The 24,249-nt window shown below is 47.1% G+C and overlaps 1 protein-coding gene across 1 annotated transcript in view; it reads right to left on the bottom strand.

The window, feature by feature from the left end:
* LOC147748193 (intercellular adhesion molecule 5-like) overlaps nt 1–24,030 on the bottom strand; it is a 136,291-nt gene extending 112,261 nt beyond the window's left edge. The window contains exons 1-2 of the mRNA XM_086936393.1: nt 23,881–24,030; nt 12,985–13,299 (exon numbers count right to left, since the gene is read on the bottom strand). Of these exons, the coding sequence (XP_086792519.1) occupies nt 12,985–13,299; nt 23,881–23,968 (403 nt within the window). The 5' untranslated portion in view covers nt 23,969–24,030. The remainder of the gene's footprint in view (nt 1–12,984; nt 13,300–23,880) is intronic.
* Between the last annotated feature and the right edge of the window lie 219 nt (nt 24,031–24,249).

Below are 24,249 nucleotides of genomic sequence, written 5' to 3'. Positions count from 1 at the left end.
CAGGTGGTGAAGCTCTTACTTTTCTATTACGGGTGGCACTGAGAATACTCTGTTAAAAGGGCTACTGCTTAATTAATTTAGCTTTCACCCTACAGTGCAAATGAGTATTAGAAAAGGAAAATGAAGAAGCTAAATTATCTGATTATCTATCACTTCACATGGGATGTATTTGATGACATATGGGATGACTTTAGGTGCTTTGCTTATTATTGAGTGAACAGTGATACCCCCACACATGAATGACGTACTACTACTAAACTAAAGTTATTAAGGGAGGTAGGGAGTGCCCACCGTAATAACTGGATATATGCTGTGCTTGCAGTTGCAATACAAACTACTGCTACTATTCATGGTAGTCTTTGGACAACGTTACAACTTCTTTTCCTTGCCTTTCCTACACTGGAACGGACGTGCGGGTGCGGTGTTACATGCTCTTCAAAGTAACACTTAGTTCATCCAGTGACCGTCTACTCTCTCTAGATTCACATATGCTATCTAAGAGTCAGATAGTACCATGAATGATCCAGGCATCCATCCATTCAAAGTATATTGCACACATACAGTTTCTGTCTCACCCACCCAGGCTGTTCTCCTTCCACCCATCCTTGCTTCATCATTCACCCAGCCATGCACCATACCATTTTCTTACCTTCCCAGCCACCTCGGGGACCAAGCAAACACATATCATTCTTCTTTGCCAGTCATCATTACATTTCTCGTGCTTCCACACTTACTTACACCCTTCTTTCGCTTTTCGTTCATCCCATCCATCAAGTTCACCTCAGATCTGATTGGGATTCTTCTCGCCAAAAACTTCACAGCTAAGTCGAAGTACATTTATAGGAGGCTACTACCTGCTTTTTTTATAATACACCCGTGCAGAAAGCACACTCTGCAGTCTTCAATCTCAATGACTAAGGAATGTATAGCTTACCTCTGCCCGCCACCACCGTGTGAACCCTCACAGGCATGTCCTTTTCCGGCACTTGCACCGCCTCCTCCCCAGAGTTGTCCTCCTCGTCCAATGCCACCACCTCCGCGCTGGCCCCGTCTCCAGATGTTCCACCTACAAAGTACATTTAATAATGTTAGAATACACCACTCACTACTATATAATATTTGGTCTAGGAGGAAGAAAGAAATGTGAAAAAAAGTGTACAATTTAATAATTTTTGACTGTGTACTCTAGAGTAAAAATGTCCCTTTTTCCAGGGAAGGCTGTTGTCTTGCTGCACTTTTTGGCACAACTGATGAATGTTTGCTTTTTACTTTTTAACACGCACCACTTTTTCTCCTAACAGACAGAACCTTGACTTCTAAGAACACGAGCAGGATCAAGTTCAAACCAGGTGAGAGCTCGGCTCGACCACAAGAAATGTGTCCAATTAATCGTCAGCACTAAGCACTTTTCCATTTTCAGTTACACGTTCACTTTTATGACAAACTTGAATTTAATAAATGTGTTTACTTTTAATAAAGCTTTTAAACTTAAATAGACTCTGTGGTTTTTGGTCCTCCAGACTAGAGTGGATGAGCTAAAGGTTTTCGAATTTTTGCAAGCATGAGTCCGTGCCTCTGCCATCGGTGACTTTGGGAGCTAAATGACTCTGCCACACTATCTAGTCAGTAAGGAGATTGGGGGTTCAACTACAAAGTCTGTTATCACTGAGGTATGTGGAAAGTCTAACAGTTACAGCACCTATTATAATTGATAAGCTAAGCGATGCATTATTTAGTGTCCATAGTTCTGTTTGTGCAGATTTGTCCCTGCAACAGTAGTAGAATGGATTGTCCTATCCAAACCAAAAGTAAAGTAGTATCTTATTATTTCTTGGTGGTGGTCATTCACCTTTTTATTGTTGGCAATGGTCAAAGCATAAACATTTAGAATACTTGAAAAGACATTATGGACAATCCCAGAGGACTACACTCAGTGCATAGAGCTATTGCTGACTAGAATGGGAGTCCAATGGAAATGCCAAATGCGCAATCTTAGTTAGCTACACAGACAGACTAATAAGAATAATCTAGTAATACCACACGGAGTCATAGGGATAAGAATTTAGATCCTGTCTACAAGAAGATCAAAGACGATTTAGAAAAAATCGAATGAGGAACGCTAGGAAAAAATAAGTACTCTATATTAAAATTAAAACTTACTGGGGCCAGCAAAGGAGCCCTCGACTGCCCGGTCCTGGCCTGCATCGACAACAGCACCCTCCTCCTCCTCCTCCTGTGTCCTCCTCTTGCCCCTGGGGGAAGCTGATGTACAACATGAAAGAAAGAAAAACAGAAAACATGGATGATATTTATTTCTCAACCAAATCAAACATTTAAAAAAGAACTAACAAAGTAACAAAATATTTTTGCGAAATAGCAAATAGGGAACGACTCCACGGGATATATTATTGACCAATCTCATGTGGTCGACTACGTCATTACTTTAGTATTGCTTGATTTGCGGACCGTCGAATTGGAAACTACCCTATGTAACTCACTAAACAAAGTACTAAAAAGGTTTGCCTAGGATTGGCAGGCAGCAGTCCGCAGCACGCAAAGTGACAGCCAAAGTCCATCGTGATTGAAGATCAGCGACAACACTAAAGTTTCCTACTACATTCACCAGTCATTAAAATACTCAAACTATTAATCCACCACCACTATTTCTTCTTATCGCCATGTGTACAAAGGAAGGACTGGACTTGAGTCTGTAGGGGCTGATTTATAAGGCCCTTGCGGCTCTTTTGCTCCATTGTTGCGTGACTTTTGTGACGCAGCGACAGCACAAAAGAGGCGCAATGGTGCGGCGTATATTAACAACGTGACGCATCTGGGAGATGCATCACGTTGTAAAGCCCTGCGCCAATAGGGGTGTTCCGGCGCAAGGGAGGGCGTTCCTGCGCAGGAACGCATCCTAAAAGTGGCTGAGGGAAATCTACAAGATTTCAATCAGTCACTTTGAGGACAATGATGCATGACTCAAACCCTGCGCCTGCTTGAAGCAGACGTACGGCTTGACGCAGCATTGGGGAGATAGGGCACCCCAGAGAATTGATGGAGCTGCACCATCGTTGCGACGCAACTCCAGCAATGCGCCACCTTTACGGCACAGATGCGTAACGCTTTGGTGACGTTTTGGGCCCATGGCGCGCCGCATTGTAATACGGCGCACCATGGGTGATGGTGGCGTGACGCACAATTACTGGCGCATCCCTGCAACTTTGCAGGGATGCGCCGGTAATTAAAAATCTGAACCTTAGTGTGTAGCATTGCGCAGTTCTTTCAACTACACTCATACATAATTTCACAGGCCAATGAAATGAACACAAAATCTAAAACAAATAAGCATAGTAGCAACACTACTGAGAAGGAGAGCAGTGTACCTGAAATGCACAGAAGATTTTGAAATAAAATGTACCTACAATGTAATGAGCAGCATTATTGCTCTTGGTAAAAAACAAAAATTTGCAATATAATAACACAGCAGGAGAAAACATAGTAGTAAAGACATAGCTACTACTACTCACCAAGCCCGGGGATCTCAAGGCCAAGGAGGTCGAGCAGATCTCGCTCACGGGTCAGGACATCCGTCCAGCGGTGGGTGGCCTGGTTGTAGGTGCGCCAGACCCGAGAGTGGTGGTAAATGGCCTGGCACACCTTCTCCCACCGCTTCCGGCGCTCCCGGGCCCCGTACCCGGCACTGATCTTGCCGCCTCCCATGATGGTCCTGGGGAGGCGGCGCTGAACATAAAAAATGAGTTGGGCCACCTCCTCCGGGGTAAAGATCTCCCGTGGCATCACTAGCTCCCCCCTCAAACGCCCGCACGGGAGCCGGACACGGGGTGCGGGACCCTTCCCCTTCTCGGGATGCTTCCCGGCTCCCTTCACCATGGTCTGGGCGGAAAGGAATAAAGAAAATAGAATAGGGAAGAGAAGAAAAGAAAAGAGTTTACAAAAGTAGTTTAAAATTAACCAAAAGTAGCAGTAAACACAAAAATATAGGGCTAGAAAAATAGAGGGATAGATAATAAGTAAAATAGATAAAAAAAAACTTCAAACAAGCAAAGGATGGCAGAGATTGACAGAGGATACAAAGACCATGCCCAGAACCATAGCAATGAATGAGAAACAAGATGGCCGCGCCCGTTCACGACCGCGCGGGTAAGTTCGCGCGAGATTTTCCTTGCGAACACGCGCGAGACTGTACTGGCAAACCGCGGACTTTGCGAGATTACACTTCGCGCCCGGAAACGGAAATACGTCAGGCAAACAAGATGGCTGCGCCCTTGAACGACCGCGAGGGTAACTTCGCGTCTTGCGCTACGAGCGGCTCGCAAAAACGCACAAAACCTTGCCAACTAACACGCCGCAAAAAAAACAAATTGCATATTCGCACGAATTTGCGGCTTCCGAATCCGATCTTGCGCGTGTTCGCACCCCGCGAACCCCGCGAAATTGCAGAAAAACGAGTTTTTCAAAAGTGAAAGCACTCGGCAGGGGCAAGAGTTCAAACTCATCATTAGTAACAATTCCCGGTAGTGCTTCCTGACTGGGGCCCCTCCAGAATTCAGTTGCTAGTTGCAACAATTGTATGACCCTGCTCTGACCCTCACAGCAGGCTCATACAATAGCTACAAGTAGGCCACAAAGAAGGTCCTGGGGAAAAAAATGCACTGCAACAGAAAGCAAAATTACAGATAAGGAAGCAGGTGCCAGACTGGAATTTTAAAACAGTGACACATTAATAAACTAACCCCAAATTAATTCATCTGAGTTGAAGCAGGGATGGTGTGCTTGCTTTTCCCCCCCATAATCTACAGTAATGATGAACCAGAGGGTGGCATTGATGTAACAGAGGGTTGCAGTGGTGAAACAGAGGGTGCTGGGAACCTGTGATGATGAACCAGACGTAGAAACAACATAATTCGCGACCGTTGCGCGACGAAATGTAAGTTCGCAATTGCGAACTGGTACGAAACCCTCGCGAACTGGCAGAAATCCTTGCGAACACAAAAAAAAAAATCCGCAAATTCGCAAGAATTCGCGGATTTTGCGGATTGCGAGTTCAAAAATCCGCAAATTCGCGAACGCGAGATCCGCAAAATTCGCCCATGCTTACTCCAAAGCCAGCTCCAGCACCTCCTGTTACTGTCAGCAGTAATCCCCCAGGAAGTGGGAGCACACCCAGGAATCTGGGTGGGTTTACTTTTGGAGCCCAGGAGGACCCTGGCCTATCCAGGTCCCCATCCCCAAATGATCTTGTTTATGAGACTGGCATGGGGTTTGCCAACTTCTCTGATTGCCCAAATACCTTGAGCAAATATAGACAAGAACCCATCATCAATGGTTTGAAAGTTGAAGCCTTTAGAGACACAGGGGCTAGCATCACCATGGTGGCTGACTGTATAGTCCCCTCTAAGCAACTTTTACCTGGTGCCACATACCAGGTAACAAACATTGATGGCATTCAAACAAATCATCCCATGGAAGTAGTAAGTCTCAGCTGGGGAGGTGTCATTGGCCCAAAGAGAGTGGCAGTGTCACCAAACTTGCCTGTAGACTGTCTACTGGGTAATGATTTAGAAATCTCAGCCTGGGCTGAGGTTGAACAGGAAATCCATTCTAGAATGGTAAACTCCAATGGAAAGGTTAGTGGGGCTGTAATATCTACAGCCCCAACCCAAGATGTCCTTCCTGAAAAGGTCGGTAGGGCTGAGCAACTCTCTGCCCCATCTTTAACAGAAGCTCTTCCAAAACAGAATAGCAAAGCTGTTATGATAACAGCAGAAACCCAAACTGAGTCTCCTCCTGAAAAGGTTGGTGGGGCTGTGATGGCCACAGCCCAAACTCAAACAGATATGGTTGTTGTGAAGCCTGAAATGATGGATCACTCCACCCAAACTGAGAGCATGGAGGAGGAAGAGAAATCTTCCCCTCACCAGACATTAGGACAGGATCAGCCTCCTCAGGGAACTGATCTTACCCCTGATGAAGGAACTGCCCCAGAGGTTGTTAGGCCTGGCCTGACAGAGCCTCTGATGGCAGTGGACCCTTCTCAGGTGGGACCCAGTCTGAAGCAGGTAACCTGCCCCTCTCTACCTTGCCTTAGTCAGCCCAGGTCTGCCGAGGACAAGAAGGACAGTGAGACCCAGAGGGCCCCCTGTCAAATAAAGCACCCCCATCAACAGATTAGGGGCACCAAAACTAGTAGCCCTAGTGAGGTGAAAACTTTAAAAACTCCTGAGGGAGCCCCCTTAAAAGTAGTGAGGGACCTCCCACAGATGGATTCTGTTGGGCACAGCCAAACCTGGGACCCAAAAGGGCCCAAACCTGAACTGTCCCTCCAGCAAGCCAAACAGAGGGACCCAGCCTCCAGCTTTAGGTAGCCAGAGGCTGACCCTGAGAGCACAGTGCAACTCAGTTGAAGAGAGAAGGGCACACATGGTGGAAGATAATTGGAGGAAGCTGAGTCCTAAATTAGTGGACCCTCACTTCAAAACTCCATATCCAAACCAGCGCTCTAACTTGCAAAGACAAACCCAAGGTAGTGATTCCCTATGGTGGAGACCCTCTGATACCCCAAGGGTGAGGGACTGCTTAGTGGACCATGAGACAGGGGGTACCCATGCTAGTGCAGGTACTTCCTTATATGGCCACTCAGGCAATATAGGCTTACCTGGCCAAGGATAGCCTTATCTCCTTTCGTTTGGGGGGGGGGGGGGGTGTAGGAAGGTGGCTACCTGACTATGGTTACCCCAGATTTTTTGCCTTGTGTTTAGCTGGTTTTCGACTTAGTTGGCCTGGTTCCCTGCTAATCAGGGCCCCAGGCTATCTGCTCTCTCTGTAAAATGGATTCCATGTACCCTAGGTGCATAACTAGATTGGCTTGGGTCACCTTATCCGCCCCTGTACAGAGCACTATAGGTGCCCAGGGCATAGGTGCATCCAAGGCCTACCAGGGGCTGCAGCATATCTTTTGCCACCCCTGGCTGGCTATCTAAAATTGACACAACTGGCTGATCACTCAGCTGGGGCAAGGTGGTGTAATCACCCCTTGCTTAGATATAGTATGCCTATATCTAAACCTATCTGGACATATATAAACCTATGAGCCACTCCTATGGCAGGCCTTAACAATCCTGAAGGCAGAGTGCGTGGTTTAATGTGAGATGGTGCTCTATCATGAGCTGAGCCTGTCTGCAGCTGTCGGGACCAATTCCCTTAGCTGTTCCGGGATAATGAAAAACCATATACTATTAAGTGCATTATAATCCTCGCGGTTATATGTCAACTTTGGTTTGGCTTTATCAAAACATGTCGTGTAAGGTGTCATACGAATTGGAATACTACCCCCTCGCCAGTCCTGGTGACAGGGGTAGCATTCCATCCCTCTAGAGGGGACGACATGTTACTTTACTGAAACGCGGTTGATTTAAACTGAGCCTCATATCCACAAAATGGATGCCTCTGCCACTGACACGGGTCTGGCTTCCTGCTGCTGACCGAAACTCAGCAAATGGGGGCCTGGACAAAGGGTTTCCTGTCGCAGGGCGGTGTCAAACCACCCCAGACAGGAGATAGTGGATTGTAGCAGGGAGGTTTCAAAGAAACCAGACACTGCCTGGGGAGCACAAGGCTGCCCCTTGCATAATCCGGCCAAACCGGTTCTGGGGCACACCAGCCCCAGTCCCAGCGCGGCCTGGATCAAAGGAAAGTGGTGTAACCACCCCCTTCCTGGGTCCCACCCATAGGAGGGGACCTAGCAGGATGTCCAGCCCACCAGATTCGAATAAGAGTGGGAGCAGTGCCAATGCAACTCAGATCATCCTGAAATCACCTTTAAACTAAGAAGACGACTGGACTTCGACATTCTGATGAACAGAAGACTGAAGAGCATCTCCCTTGTGGCCTAGGAGGGGCCACCCTGTGAACACAGGCACCACCCAGCACCTCGACGTCTGCTTTGCCGCCGCCTCCCGCCGGAGCCCGAGTGCAAAGCCTGACAAGACCCAACTTCTCACAGCTTGATCCACAGTCCCTGCAAAGAAGGGACCCGTGGAGGCACCGAGAGACGTGGGACCGGACATCTTGGAAGACCCCCGAGACGCTGACTACGCAGCACCCTCGGCACCCTCGACTTTGTGCTTTGGGGTTTAGGAAGCCCCACAATCGAGCAGCATTTGAACCAAAGGTCAGCCCTCCAGCATCTCCACGGTCTGCGTGGGGCCCTTTTGCTTTGTGCCACTTGACTCGCCATCCAGGCCACTTGCCACGTGGTCAGCGGCCATCTTGGCAACGAAACCTACGATTTACACTCCGGGTCTGGTTGCTCCAGACCTGCCCTCGCTCCTGTAAAAAGGAGTACCCGCTCTGACCTTGCTGGTCCGAGTAATAAACCTTTTTCACTTTCTACGTGGCTTACATTAGCCAAGGCTTGTTTGCTTTAATCGAGTTGCCGACACCGCCATCAGCTAGAGCCTTTGTGGGACAGCTCGTGAACGACTCCTGGACGTCCTTGACCTCTTCGTGTCCACGTGGCTGCAGAGAGAAGCAACACCTCATCACCTGTTTGCACCCGACTTTGCCTGGTTCCAATCTGGTTCCACGGTGGTCACTGATCAGTGACTTTGAACATTGTCCCCTCTGCTTTCAGGTCTTCACCACTTCAGATCCATCCTTGGATCACACCGGACACTTCTGCTTCCCATCGCCTGCAGCATCTTCAGCTCCAAGCACCAAGAGCCTGCCTGTCAAAACCCGACGCCACTTCGACCCTGTGCACCCACTTCCTGTGGGTGAGGTATCATTGCAACACTGGTGTTCCTACACTGGTACACACCTCTAGGGTCTGTGTCTTAAGTTTTGTTCCTCTAGATTCAGCGGAAGTATCTTTAAACTAACTTTGTGTAACTTTTACGCACCATTGACATTGCATTGGTGCAAGCCGCACTTTACGTGCTGCACCCGAGTCCTGCGGGCTTCTCCCGACTTCAGCATTGCTAGTCCTGACTGCTCCCAGCGATTCTCTAGGCCCTAGGCCTAACCACTGTTCGATTGGTATCTCTTATACCACTTTTTTAATATATGGTTTGAGTGGCCACCCGCCCTCATCCATAATTGTGCAACTTTATATGTTATACTGTGCTTTTGATTTAATGCTTGTGCCCCTTGCTTATAAAGAGTACTGGAGATTAATTTAGAAATAAACACATATATTTTTATAATATATACTTGTGTGGTGTCCTTTCATTTGGTATTACAGGATTGTATGTGGTAAAACAGCTCGCTTAACACGACCTCTTAAGTTAAGCCTTTAAGGCTGCTTAGTCCATGCTACCCCTAGGATAGCTTGTCTAACAAGGTTGACTTACAACCAGACACCATAAGGGATTGTTTGGACTGATACAAGGCGGTTCCAGAATTGGAACCACCACATATCAGGCCAACTTCTCACACATTGCATCCAGATATGTGATGTGACAAGTAACATCATACCTACTAGTCAGGAATATTGGCTTTGTCAATAGTTGTTAGTTGCATAAGATAAATAAGCAGTAACTATGGCTGGTCTATATTAAAAAAGCTTCCACTTACAGCCCTGGTGACACCACAACAATATTGCTGCTCCTAGGTTTCGAAAAGAGTAGGGAAATCCAGAGAGAAAATGGCTCTCTTTGAATGATTTCCCTTCCCTTACAAGGCTCACCTGGCATGACGTCATGTCATAACTTCTCCACTAGTGAGAAGTGAGCAGTGTGAGCAGCGCACATCGAGGTGCCTGCTGTCACTGCAGCCTGGAAAAAAACGGACGGCCTGTGCCAGGGCACAAAACAGAGCCTGATAGATACCCGTTTCGAGGCACTCTTTAAAAAACTGCCGGTGCTCAGACCCGGTGAGACCCGGCCCACTTAAAGCCCTGCCTATATGAAAACTCAAGAAATACCAGACAAGGAGTCAGTTAGCAGCCACTTGTAGAAACAGCACCAGGGGCATAACATAGGACCCTGAAGGCCCTGCGGTGCAGGAGGGCCCAAACCCCCCAGGGGGACCCCAACCTTTCAAGGGGCCCCATTAAGCCCACGGTCAATGAATATCTGTGAAATATACGAGGCTCAGAGGCCCCTCTTCACATTCTGCAGGGGCTCCGTCCTTTTGCATCACACCGCTGAGCAGCACATGCTGCAAGGCACAGCTAGAGCGGTTGCATGAGAGGAAAGAGAGAGAGCAGCTCGTTTGATGTCTGCAGTTTGTGGTAACTAGCTGAGACAGGTGTTTGGAGCTTTCCTAGCCAAACTGAATGCGGGCACAATTCCGGTGTGAAATACGCTAACTACGAGACCTAAGACATGCCGTGCTAGGAGAACTCAGAACTCTCAAGCTTTTTCTGTGATCAGGCATAGCGTCGCTGAAGCATGGTTTATTCATACTATTGTAAATGTTGGACAAGGCCCAGAATAGGGTCGGGCAGGGAAGGTAAAGCAACGCTTCCCAAGGGCAAGGCCACCAGGGAATGGACATTGAAGACTGTTGGGAGTGGATGGAGGCCATAGACCACGAGGCAGTAGAGAGATCCAGGCGCAAGCTAAACATCTCAATGGCAAAAGTGTGCAGGGCGAATGACTGGGGAGTTTGTGAGTCACAGGCTCATCAACCTCAGGACACCGGGATATTATGCAGTGGACGGAGTCCGCTTAACCGGGGTGGGTATGGACATGTTTCTGCTAAACATCATTGGGGTACTGGAGCAACTAAGCTTCTCATAGGTAGGTAGGCAAGGGAGAGCTGACGGTGGCCTGGGAACCACCAGCAGGCTGGCGGAGATGGGGCGCACAGAAAGCCAAGGAAAGCACAGTAGCCTAGGAAGAAGAGCTGCTCAAACAGTGTCCTTGGGATACCTTACAGCAGGGGCAATGGGGGCAGGCGATGGGCCAGCAAGGGTCAGCTACAGGTGGACCCGCCACTTGCTGACCGTGATAGGTCCGATGGCTGGCCACATAGGTCTCGGTAGCAAAGGAAGCCTAGAAGCCGCTAATGCTAGCCACCTGCTCTGGGGCAGTCGTGCAGGGCTGTGCTGGAAGTGCTGTCAGTAAATAAATATGGACCAACAAAGCAGAACCGCTGTAGTAAACATGAGATATGACTGATGTGACGAAGTATTTAAATCCATGGAATGCGAATGACCATTAAGGTGTGATGTCTCATGCCCATGTATTAGTTTGAATAAACTGCGGCCATTATGTACCTACAATGGCTCCCCTTGTCTGTTACTAAAATGGGAGAGGGTGCATTTAATGACAAGGAGGGAACTGGTGGCCACTCACACATCTGGGAAGGGTCTGCAAAACAGAAACAGAGGACTACATGGTCAAAAACACATACACGCTCACAGTGTTATTAAAACTTCCAGCATGCAAACTGCCAGCATTAGCTGAAAGTGCCACACAGGAAAACAGTGTGATCCACAGCACAGGCCACAATGATTATACTGGTGCTTAATTTAAGCTGGTGTTTGAAGATGAGGCCTACTGTTACTCATTTTTGGGTCCCAGTCCTAATTCTTTTACAAATTAAGCATTGATCTGGAATAACAAGTCTAAAGTTCCCACTAAATCAGTTTATATTTTGTGAGGAAAAGAGATAAAATAGAAGCTTTACAAATTTTAAAGGAATTACCAATTTCTTGGTATTCAAACTGTGTGCTTAAAACTGTGGTTCGCAAACTGGTCCCAGCATGCTTGTTTCCAGTCCAGGGAGGACCTGGTCTGACAGTTCGGACTGGACTATTCCCATTGGGCGCAGAGTCGACTGATTTGCATATGGCCAGGTCCAAACTTGAATGGCATGGTGAGCAAAAAAAACATAGATTTAGGCCTAGATCTCTGTACTGGGGTGAATGTATGACATTGTTCTGCATTCTGTACATCAATTGTTCTTTTTGCGTTTGTCACCCCGAGTGGGACGGGTATGCCCAGACGTGGGTCCCATGCTCTCCATGCCACTGAAGTCAAGATATCCTGGCTGATGAGGGATGAAAGCCCGAAACCGTTCCTAGGATGCTTGTTTCCAGTCCAAAAGGACCTAGCCTGGCAGTTCGGGCTGGACTGTTCCTATTGGGCGCAGGGTCAAGACTGATTTGCATATGGCCATGTCTAAACTGGAATGGAATGGTGAGCAAAAACGGCTATGGATATAGGCCCAGATCTTTGTGCTTGGGTGAACGTATGACATTGTTCTGCATTCTGTCCATCAATTGTTCATTTTGCATTAAAACTGTGATTGTGTCAGACTCTCATGGCAGTTAGCGCAATTAGAAGGCAAATCACTTGCTAGATATCCTCTGTATTCTACCAATGTAATAATCTAAATGTCATTTAAATGAGCTTCTAGAGCACAAGAGCCTTCATAAACCTATTGTAATAGCACTCAACATGCCAACAGTAGATCAGCAATCCAAAAATAAATAACGCACACTTCAGGGAGATGCTGCAAGGATCAAAACTAACAGTTAGATATGTTTTAGACAACTCATATTGCAGTGATATTTTAAACTGTATCAATGCACAATAACACAAAAACACCTCCACTACTGAAATCTCTTGACTATACAATATCGATGCGTAAACATCCAGCAAAGCCCACAGAAAAGAACTTCCTCTCAAAATTCTAGGGCTGGAGATAGAATCGCACATTAACCTGGTCACTAACAAATGATTTTTTTAAACCATGGAAGAAACGTGCAACAAAGAGGTATTGGCATATTGAATTGACACCAAGAAGATCTCTGAAGGGGATCTTATGACCTCATTACATTTTGAACAGTTCACAGACTATATACATGTTTTTCACTTCCTGACTTGTGATCTTAGAAGATGTTTGGCTTTTTCTGGATTCACACCTATGTGAAAAGATATTAAGTAAAGCACAAAGATATGTGATTGACCAGAAAAGGCCTTTTGTGCAGTCACATGGGTTTTGTTCACTTACTCATAACACGGACTGTTGTATTTGAGGACCCCATGAAAAGCTCCCCGTTGGGCCTCAGGTCGAGCTGAGCCAGGCAGGTGTACTCGGCCTCGTGGTCCTCTCTCTGTGCCGTGATGCGATAGGATACTGTGACATTGGTGCTTCCGTTGGTGTGGTCACTTGCATACATCTCTCTATGCAGCGTCTCATTTCCTCGTTTGATGAGCACGATGAGATTTCGCTTCGGCGCAATGTTTTTTACGTCACATGTGACTTCATAGGACCGGCTCACCTCCATTCCCTGGGGAATGTTAATCCTTACATCCTCAGGAGGCACTAGAGGGTCAGAAAATAAAACACATTTTACCGTTGTAAGCAAGGGAAGGTGTCATAGCACAAACTAACAATTACTTTGCAATTTTATTTTTTAAATGTACTTTTATTCAAATTTATCATAGGAATGTAAAAAACAAATAAACAGACCCCGAACCATGACATTGTCAAAACATAGGGGCAGATTTACAAGCCCCTTGCGTCCTTTTTGTGACGCAGCAGCGTAAAAATGTAACCCATTTACAACGTGACACATCTACAGAGATGCGTCACGTTGCACAGCCCTGCGTCACATTATACCTTTGCCAGGTATAATGTATGCAGGGTGGGCGTTCCCATGCAAAAAGCCACGTAAAACTGACGCAGTGAAATTTACAAGATTTCACTGCGTCACCTTACGCATTCACTGCGTCAAAATCCCCACGCCTGCTCAGAGCAGGCGTAAGGATTGACGCAGGGCATCTTACATGGGACCTACCTATGTTTTCTGGCGCATTGCTGGAGTTGCGTCACTTTTGTGACAAACTCCAACAATGCGTCACTTTTCCTCCAACAGGTGCGTCAGAATTTTTGACGCATCTGTAATTCCTTGCCCCATGGTGCACTGTATTGTAAATACAGCACATCCATGGCAATGCAAGGACATTTGAAGGTGAAGCAAGGAAACTGAGTCATCTAAGCAGATGCGTCAGTTCCTTGTAAATCTGCCCCCAAGTATTCTCTTCTCTGAAGTGTCCTGTTTTTAGGTATGACTTTGGGTAGTGCAGCTTTCAAACAGATGTATTGCATAGAGTGTGCTTTGGGTTCAACCTTTTCAACCATTGACTTTCACTGATCAGACTCTTTCAACCAGTGGCTGAGATTTTTCAGGCATGTCTTGACTGCACCCTGGGGAGTGTTCATATCATGCCTAATGCTATTGGCTGTTTAGGTTTATTCTTTTGCGTCCATGTGAGTTCTTGTATTAAAATACATGAGAGACTACTTTACAGCAATAGCCCCACGCTCAGCTCCTGTTGACTCCCGCCTGTGTGTCTTGCTCTAATCTGCAACAGGTCCATGGGATAGCATGTTATTTTGTTTTCAAACGGTTTTGATGGTTTTCAAAGAAATCGACATGGCAGGGCACACAAGTGTAGTAAGTGTGAACAGTGAGAATGAGAATACATGTTCGGCATAAATGTACATCCCAATGTACCATGGTGCAGCATTGTAGAGATGACAAAAGCAAGAGTATGCAGTTCCTGAGGAGGGAGAGTCTAGTTGAAGATACCAGGTGTTCGTAAGGAAAAGAAAAGGTGAAGGGGAGTAGCTCCAGTTAGCAGCAAGATCCCTCACACACCCCGAAGGGTGTCATGCTTCATCATCTGACAGCTCCTTATGGGGCCTGTGCTGCAATGCCCAATGGGACCCGAAGGGGGACTCTTTGCCAGAGATCTTCTCTGTTTGCCGACGTGAAGCTGAAAGGTGGTGGTGGGGCGTGTGTGTAGTGAGCAGCGATGGTAGGAGGAAAGTGTGGTTAAAAATAGGTATGGGACTCCCATTTGTTGGGTTCCTATGCTATGAATAAAAACAACCAACTAAAGAGTCATGCTAAAGAGGGGAAATTATACGCGCTTGAACTCAGGGAGACGTGTGTGGGGTGAAGGTGGTCGACATATTTCATACCCTAAATCGTCCAGTTGGATATTGGCATTTCTTCAGGACCAGGGGATCCTCATCTACTCTTAAGGGGAGGGTATGAGTATGTGTAATGAAGGTCCCGTCCCCTAGTAGGGCATGAAAGATGTCAAACACCTTCACCCCACACACATCACCTTTAGCGGGTATAATTTCCCCTCTGCATCCACGACTCTTTAGTCGGTTGTTTTTATTCATAGCCTAGGAACCCAGCGAATAACATTGTTTTTGGGGAGTCCCAAAGCTATTTTTAACCACACTTTCCTCCTAGTATTGCAACTCACTACACATGCGCCCCACCACCACCTTTCAGCTTTACGTCGGCAACCAGAGAAGATATCCGGCAAAGAGCCCCCCTGCGGGGCCCTTTGGGTATTGCAGTGCCGGCCCAAAGAGGAACTGCCAGATGATGAAGCATGACACCCTTGATGGTGTGTGAGGGCTCTTGCTCCTAACTGGAGCTACTCCCCCTTTTCTTTTCCTTGCAAACACCTGGTATCTTCAACTCCACCACCCTCTCCTCCCTTTCCCCTATCCTCCTTAGGAACCTAATACTCTTGCTTTTGTCATAGCTACCTGGGGCATGTATGCTGAACCTACCAAGCCGCTTTCCCTCCTTGGGAAGATTAGCAGCATTATAGAGAGCAATGAGAACAAGGAGGTAAGTGCCATTAGCATTAATATAGGTAATCGTCAAGGAATGATAAATTGCATTCACCATATGCCCTCAAACTTGCAATAGGTAGGCAAACGCTGCAAGAACAGACAAACCAAAAAGGTTAACTTTTTTGCTCTAAAGGAATGGAAATTTTGTTTGGGGTAGATTATCTTAGTGGGGGGGCATAGGAAGCAAGAGTTTAAAATTACTCTCCAGTAAATAGTGGTGATTAGTGGGGGGAGAGTGATGAAGGGGAGGGTGGACTGATAGTGACGGAGGGACAGTGGATCATGTAGAACAGTCTCTCCAATCCTACCTGGGCATGGTGTATGTGTAGTGGTGATCAGTGAAGGGGCTCAGGGCTGACTACCAAATAGCATATCATTGGGTGACAGTGGGGGGGTGGATAAAGCTCAGCTGACTCCCTGGGACTGATATGCATTTGCTAGTAAATAATCTCATAGTGGTTGCCATTTATCTTTTGATCCAGAGGTTGGAGTTTGAAGAGTTGCATATATCTCAATGGTAGTGTTGCAGTACGCCATGGTGGGGAGCCAGTTGGCAGCGGCAGGGATGGTACCTACCCCAGTGTAGTGACCACCCACCTACACCATGTTTTTGGGAAGGTCTGAAACGTAGCCCAATAGGGTGAGTAGCAGTTCTATTTCCAGGTCAATTTTCCGCATTTGCGTTAACTTGGAGAAGATCTCACCCCAGTAAGTTGCTACAAATCTACAGGACCAAACCATGTCGAGAAAGTACGCTCTTGGAAGAAGGCATTTCGTAAAATTGGAGGAGTGTGTTTTATCATACTTGCTTTGATTAGCTGGAGTAATGCATGTGCATCACAAGAACTTAAAGCACAGAACAGAAGTTTGTGACAATGATTGGGCGACACCATTCAGGTTTGTGCACAGCATGCAGCCCACATTTTATCTGTAAGGGGCCTACCGAGGTCCCGTTTCCAAGTCTATCTGAGTTTTGCATCATGTAATGGCACCACCGCAACACAAGCTCGATAAAGTCTGGACACTAGTCTCACTCCATCTGAATCACTGATCACTAATGTTAGGGGGGAACTCGTCTTGAGCTAGGGGTGGTGTAGCCAACAGGATATTGTGGATGCAGTGCATGATAAAATGGTCCATGATTGTGGCGTCATTGAAGCGCAGGTCCGTGTGGTGCGTTAGCATATGCTCCTCCGGGAATAGACCCCCAAAGGTGTGCAGACCGTGTTGTGACAGGGTACGCTTTTCTAATGTTTCACAGGTAATGGGCAGCCAGGGGCTATCTGTCAGTGTCAAGGCCAGTGAAGAAGGGTCCCACCTAAAAGTCATGGGAGTTTCCTCCATGCCCAGCAGGTGGTGGATTGTGTTTGAACATTCTTGCGGTTCAAAGGAATCCCTTTTGGTAGGATGGACGCTAGAGGAGTGGGTGCAGAAAGCTCCATCTCGGGTTTTTTATGTATAGTGATCTGGCATTAGCATGATGCCAATGGTGGGTTTATTGGCACAGTGCGGCCAAATAATATAGCTGAAAATGAGGCACGTCAAACCTGCCCCACTTATAAGGGAGCACCAATGTGTCCTGACATGCGGATGCCGACCGGCCCAGAAAAGTTTAAGGAGTAGGCCTTGAAGTGTTAAAAAGAAAAAGAACAAATTTGTAAGTGGCATGGGAATGTTAAGGAACAAGTATAGGAAGTGGGGCAGGATCACCATTTTTATAATCGCAATCCTGCCTGCTAATGAAAGAGGTAGCCAAATCCACTCATCAATTTGAGTCGATAGTAAATCAATAGCAGGACCTTAGTTCAGTCACGCCTCCTGCTCCCTGTCAGGATGGAGTACAATTCTGAGATATTTAACCAGTCCGTCAGACCAAGTAGTGGGTAATCACCCAATGTCTGCTTTGTGGTAGAGGTGATGGGAAAAAGTTCAGACTTGGACCAATTGATCCGAAGCCCAGAGTGGATCCCAAATCACGTCAGTTTGTGCAGAATTGGAGTTATGTTCTCCTCTGGGAAACGGATACAAAATAAGATATCATCTGCTTAGAGGAAGATGCGTCGAGGGCCATTTTTTAATTGAAAACCTCATGCAGGTGGTGAATGTGTAGATGATGGACCGTAGGGTCCATTGCTGTAATGAATAGCAGTGGTGAAAGTGAGCATCCCTGACAGGTACCTCTCATTACGGGAAATGGTTCTGTGATTAAGCCATTGATCCTGAGGCGTGCGGTAGGGTGCGTATATAGGCGGTTAATCAAGGAGGAGAAACCCAGGGGTAAACCCATTTTTTTTAGTACAGCACGGAGAAAGGGCTATTCCAAGGAGATAAACGCTTTTTCAGCGTCTAATAGAGCTATCATGGCTGGGATATCTGAAGATATTCTATGTAGTACGGAGAACAATGCCCGTAAGTTCAGCAATTTTGAGCGGTGGGGAACGAATCCCAACTGCGCAGGAGAGATGATTTGTTCCGTCAGTATGGAGAGATGGTTGGAGAGAACTTATGCCAATATTTTGTTATTTAGATTGAAGAATGACAAGCGTCTGTATGAGCCGCAAACTCAGGGATCCGTACCAGGTTTAGGAAGAAGAGTGACTGCAGCCTCTCGCATCGACGGTGGTAGAGCGCCTACTAGGACAGATTTCTTGTATACCACAAGCAGGCGCGGCGCAAATATATGTTTAAAATGTTTGTAAAACTCTGCAGTATTACCATCAAGATCAGGGGCCTTGGAGCAGTCAGATGAGTCTATGGCCTGTATGATTCCTCACAGTATAAAGCTTTGCGGAGAAATTAACATTAGGAATTAGAGAGCCAAACTATAGCCACCTCATCAAGTTACACCGCTTTGGCCATGGTATCCCAAGATAATTTGGTAGTAAAAAGACAGATGTAGTACTGGAGTAGTGACTCCAGGATACACTTGTTAAAGGTAACATGCATGCCCCTTCTACTCTCAGTGATGTAGGAGTTCCCCCTCGGGGGCGAAGGAAATGGGCTAAAGTACACCAGGGCATTTACACTCACCATATCTGCATGATCAAGCATGTTTACTCGGGTAGAGGATCTCTCTCTCAGCCAAATTCTCTATACTCAGTCAGTAGGGAAGCACTGGTTCTTGGGCAAGGTCTGTCTTTGCTAAATGCAGTTTAGATCCAGATCAGTCAGTTCCCCCTCAAGGCATTTGAACCCCCTGCGTATATCCTTGAGCAACCCAGAGAGCTTATAGATGAAAATGCCTCTGATATTGGCCTTGAAAGCCTCCCAAAGGGTGGCCTGGGAGGCCACCATGCCCTCAGTAAGCCTTAAATATTTCAGAACTGCAGTACGCAGCTCTGAACAAAACAGTTGGTCCTGTAGCACGAAAGTGGGAAAATGTTACTGTCTATCCCGATCGCCAACAAAAGGAATGCTAAAAAGAACCAAGAGAGTGATTGGATAGGGTAAAAGAGAGAGATGTTGAGTGGAAAGCAACCATGGGCTAAGTGTGGAAGATGTAAAGCAATAGTCAATGCATTACCAAGTGTTGTGTGGGACTAAGTGGTGTCTGAACTCCAGCTCTTCAGGCACCAGGTTCCGAGGAATATGTATGTATCACTAATGTCATGTACAACTCGGAGTGATCTAGGTTTGGTGGTGAGTGTTGGTGTGGTGGTGTCAGTAGTGGGGTCCATTAGGACATTGAAGTCTCCAGCTATAATAAGGTGCTCAATATCCAGCCATCCAAATTGGGTGGAAAGGGACTGAAAAGACTCAGAGAATTTACACTAGGAGCGTAAATATTTGCCAAAACACTAGAGTGCCCCCCCTAGAGTACCAGAGACTAGGACATACCGGTCGGCATCGTCTGCAATTGTGGTGTGTTTGAACAGTACTCTCTTGTAAACAAGAGTGCAAACCCCGGTAGAGTAAGAACTGTCTTTGGGAAGGAAACGGTGCGTACCCCAAAGGGGTGCATATGTGTGTACTTTCCCAGGAGGAAGGTGCGTCTATTGGAGAAAAATAATGTGCACAACATGACGGGTAAGATATTGTAAGAACTGTTTGACTTGGCGCGATCATTAAGACCCCTGATATTCCAAGACAGGAGGGTGAGAGGGAGGTAGTTGGGCTCAGGAGGATGTGTACGGACCATCAGGTATGACAACTGGAGCTGGAAAAGAAGGATAGAGAGCAGCCACTTTGTGTACACTGGGACTGAAGAAAACAAGAAGGAATATTGTGACCGTTACCAAGAACCCCAAACCAGGTACAACAGGGCCCAGTACCGACCCCTAGAATCCACACCCCCAAAAACATAAAATAACCATACAAGTAGCATAAATCGTGTGTACAACTTGGGGGGTGCAATGCCACGACAGACACCCATGCATTATAGGAGTAGTGTATGGATTGGAAGGCGGGATTTACATTGTCGGTTGCGCATCCCTATAAGATTGAAGTGTGATCCGTGGACATCCATACAAAAACCCAGAGTGGCACAATTGATCCCTCTGTTAAAGGTTGTGACGTCTAATGCTCATCCACAGTGCGCAAGATGCAGTGAATTGAAACCACTTGCACTTTGAAAACAGCATGGCATGCTGGTCAGAGATCTTGGTAAATTACTTTTTAGGGCTGGTGACAGCGCAGATAATGCCACAACCTTATGTGAACATCAGAAAAAGAACTTTCAGAACGAGATCTGTCCAGAGTGGAGCGACGGGAAGAGGAGCGTTCAGCAGCATGTTCTTTGCAAAACGCCTGAATGTCAGCTGGGGTGTGAAAGAAATGCAGCTTATCATTGATCTCCATCCTGAGGCGCACCGGGTACAGCATACCATTGTGAAAAACTAGTTTTCGAAGTGTGGACTTGACGCTTGTAAACTTAAGGCACTCCTCTTGGACCACAGCGGTATATTCAGGAAACAAAGAGATGGTAAAGCTCTGCCACTGTAAGGGACCCTGTTCTCGAGCAAGGTGTAGGGCTATGTCGCGGTCCCTGAAGTTCAGTAGGCGGGCAATCAGAGACCTCGGGGTGGCAGCCTCAATTAGGCTGTGGTCCCAGCGAGTGATGAGTCAGTTCCACCCTAAACATTGAGGTAAAGTGTTGCTTGCCAAACAGATCAGTCAACAGCCCTTCAACAAATAGATCGAGGCTGCCAGTATTGGTAGATTCAGGTACCCCCAATATGAGTAGATTATTGCGCTTACCCCTCGCCTCCAGATCTTCATTCTTCATGGCCACTGATTTGAGCAGTTTTTCCATTCTTTCTAGTCATTTCATGGATTGTTCAATGGCATCTTCCAGGTCCAGGCAAATTGTGCAGAGATAGCCAGAAGCAGTACCCACGACAAGCAGCGATGTATGGAAAAGTCATGTAGTTAGCCTCGGGGGCTAGGGAATGGCAACGGTAGAGATTTCCTGGCAGGGGGGTGGAGGAAGATCAAAATTCCAGGTGTTGGTGTTGGTTCACCCCAGTGAGGCAGCAAGGAGCAGGCCATGGATGGCATAGGTCATGATATATATGGAGATGCACAAGGTGGTAGGAGGCCTCTAACCAGAAACGTGTCTCATTGCTGCTGGATGAAACGCATGATGGCACAGGTTTGATGAGAGTGCCTCCAGATAGGTAGCCAGCAGTTCAATAAGCACCAATACCAAGGGATAACTAGGAGGCGTTGGGCAGGGTTGATTGTAAGACCTCAATGTGGGAGTCTCCAGGCCCAGGAGCTAGCAAATGAGTTGTGGCGCGATTGATGGAGTTGGAGGCAGGTATGCTAAGGACCGGCATTGGAGCCAATGGTCGTATGCCTGGGGTGTGGAGAACAACATCCAGCCAGCAGTGGGCATCCTAGAGGCAGGTCAGAAAGCAAGGGCACCCACAACAAGGGAGAGAACACAGTTGGGCCCCATTCTGAAATCCAGACCACTGCAGAATGTTGAAATGGACCCCAAGATGCAGCATGTTCACCTGTGCCTGTCAAAAAACCTGGGGACCGAAGTGGCCTGCAGATCGGATGTCACCCGGATCAGTAGGTGGCAGTAGCTCCCATTCGGACCCAGGGAGTACTTTGTGCCACAGCGTACAGAAAATTAGGAGGGGGGGTGAAGGCAAGCGGAGAAGGTGAAGGAGGTAGCCAAGCTAGTCCGTCACGGCCCGGCGGCAGGCTCCCCAGGCTCGCTCTGGCCCCTATCGCCGCGTGGCCTCCGTGGAGACTTTGGGCCTGCCTTACCTCAGGATAAATCACGGGTGATGTCCACAGTACCTCCTCCACACCTCAACGTTCCCAGATTTTGTCTTCTTTATGCCATCACCCGGGTGAACAGCAAAGCCGCCCACAATAACTCTGTCAGCCGGCCCAGTCAAGTATCGGCCACTGGAAAAGAGCCCCTCAACAAAGCCAGGACTCAATGAGGTGGATGCAAAATGCAGGTGGGCCACTGCTCAGAAAGTGCGAGGGGCAATCAGTTAACAAGGCAGAGTTGAAGCAGGGGTTCCGCAGGCCCCTCGAACAGCTCCATTCAGTTCAGGAGGCCTACAGGTCTGGACCCCCCGGCTCTGCCAGCACGGCCGCCAATGGAGAGGAGAGGCTGTAGAAGGAGGCCTATCTGCACGCCTCGGGAAAAGTCTCCACTCCCCACAGCTAGGAGTCCACTTCCATTAGGAACAATAAAATGCCCACGACATGTGGGGGGCCCGCAGGGGTCAGATGGTGATGGACTGCAGCTGTAATTGCGGTATTTGTGCACTAAATGGCAGCGTCTGCCAGAGATTCAGCACCACGTGGCTATTTCGTTCGGCGGCTTGCCCATGCCCTCCATGAGATAGCATATTGAACAAAGACACTGACTTTACCAATACTTGTTAATATCAAGCTTACCACTGTGAATGTAGCCTGTTTCGAAATGATAGCTTTTTCAGGTGGATCGAAAGAGTCTGGTTTGTTTTGGATCAACCAGGGAAAATCAGATGAAATCAGAACAGTTACAAGTCAGAATATTAACAAAAATATCTTCTAGCATAAATATCCAAGCCTTAACATTGTTTAATGAGATATGGCTCCAATTGGTGCAGATGTACTATCATTAACTCCCGTCGGGCATTATTTTTGCCAGCAATATTTAGGATTTGATATTTGTGTCCAAAGAGTATTAGTCCATGATATTCTATTTCCATACAAATCAGAAGTCATATCTCCTTCAATTGCAGCCTACAAAGTCACTGCCGAACCACACCTCCCCAAACATTGCTATATAACTGTTCCAACAAATGGAAGACTGGCATTTCTAACTTATATACCCTCGGGCAACTCTGCAAGAACAGACGAAATCCAACCACATCGCCCCACCCTGGTAGACCACCAGCCACTACCAGCAGCTTCACCCTCCAACCTGCTGCATTATTTACAAGGGAAGTAGAACTAGCACACCTGGCTAGACTAGCAGGTAACTGGGGCAGCGCATGGAGTAAAGGCACGTGTTCCACTTCAGTACTACACTTCAGGAAGGAAATCAAAACCCACCGCTTAGAGGAGAACCCCGTATTCCTTGTTCACCCAGCACCTGGGGTCCACTACTAGGCGCCTCCCAAAGCTCACTGCAGATGTACTCCATCTTGTAATGTGTTCCTCTTCCTTTGAGCATCCTTTCTTGGTGCACAGTGGTTTCCTGTTTCTCACCTGGGTTTTCACTTTAAAGCTACGAACACAAACATGTATAAATACAGATTGGACATCCATCTGGACTCAGCCTGCACTGGTTTGTTTCCTCTTGCCCCAGCTCACACTCCCTGCCTCAGTATCTCAATTCTGTGACATTACAGATAGCTATAGATGGCACAGGAAGTTTATTATTGGTGTGTTTTATTTATTTATGTGTTTATGTGTGTATTTATTTATTTATTTATTTCCTCTAGTGGGATGGCACCTAGCCCCCTAAAGGACTTGTCACCTTCTGCTCAGAAAAACATAGTTTCACTGTGTACCGAGTTGTCATAAAAACACAGTATGCATTCTTGTCAAAGACAAAGACTCATTTAGAGCCTGCCAGGGCAGCGGAGGGTACATTACTGAGCGGGGCAGGGCAAGGGGGATGAACTGCTATTTTATGGAAGTTCACCCACTCTGCAAAACTATACATTTCATCCAATGTCTTTGCTTTAGGCAGGGTAGATTATTTGTGACTGGGTGGCTCGCATACGGAGAGTCCATTCATTGGGTTATACTCTTGACACAGTGGAGTGATTGACTTACGATAGGCGACGACTGCGATTTGAGTGGTGGACACATTGCCCCTAGTGCTGATGGTGAAACACTCTGCATTCGTGGCCCACTCGTTCATGGTGCTGCTCAAAGTAATCCACCTCCCGGTCTTGTTAATTTTTTTATGCAGTGATGTCTCCCAGCCCATGTCTATGATCATGTTGCACGCCGTGGTCGCGGTACAGTTCCAGAAGACGTGTGATCCAAACTCCACAAATTGTAGTTTCGGGCCTGCAATGGTCACCTCACAAAGCTCTTCTTTGGAACCTATAAAACCAGAACAGAAATGAAACCGAGGTGAGGTGCCATCAACACATTGGCCTTTTCAATTTGTAGTTCAGATGCAAGAAGGATCCCTAT

Source organism: Lissotriton vulgaris, chromosome 1_1 (genome assembly GCF_964263255.1).
Source record: "Lissotriton vulgaris chromosome 1_1, aLisVul1.2, whole genome shotgun sequence".
NCBI classification, from domain to species: Eukaryota; Metazoa; Chordata; class Amphibia; order Caudata; family Salamandridae; genus Lissotriton; species Lissotriton vulgaris.
Note: the sequence above shows the minus strand (reverse complement) of the source record. Positions and strands in the feature narration are given on the sequence as shown.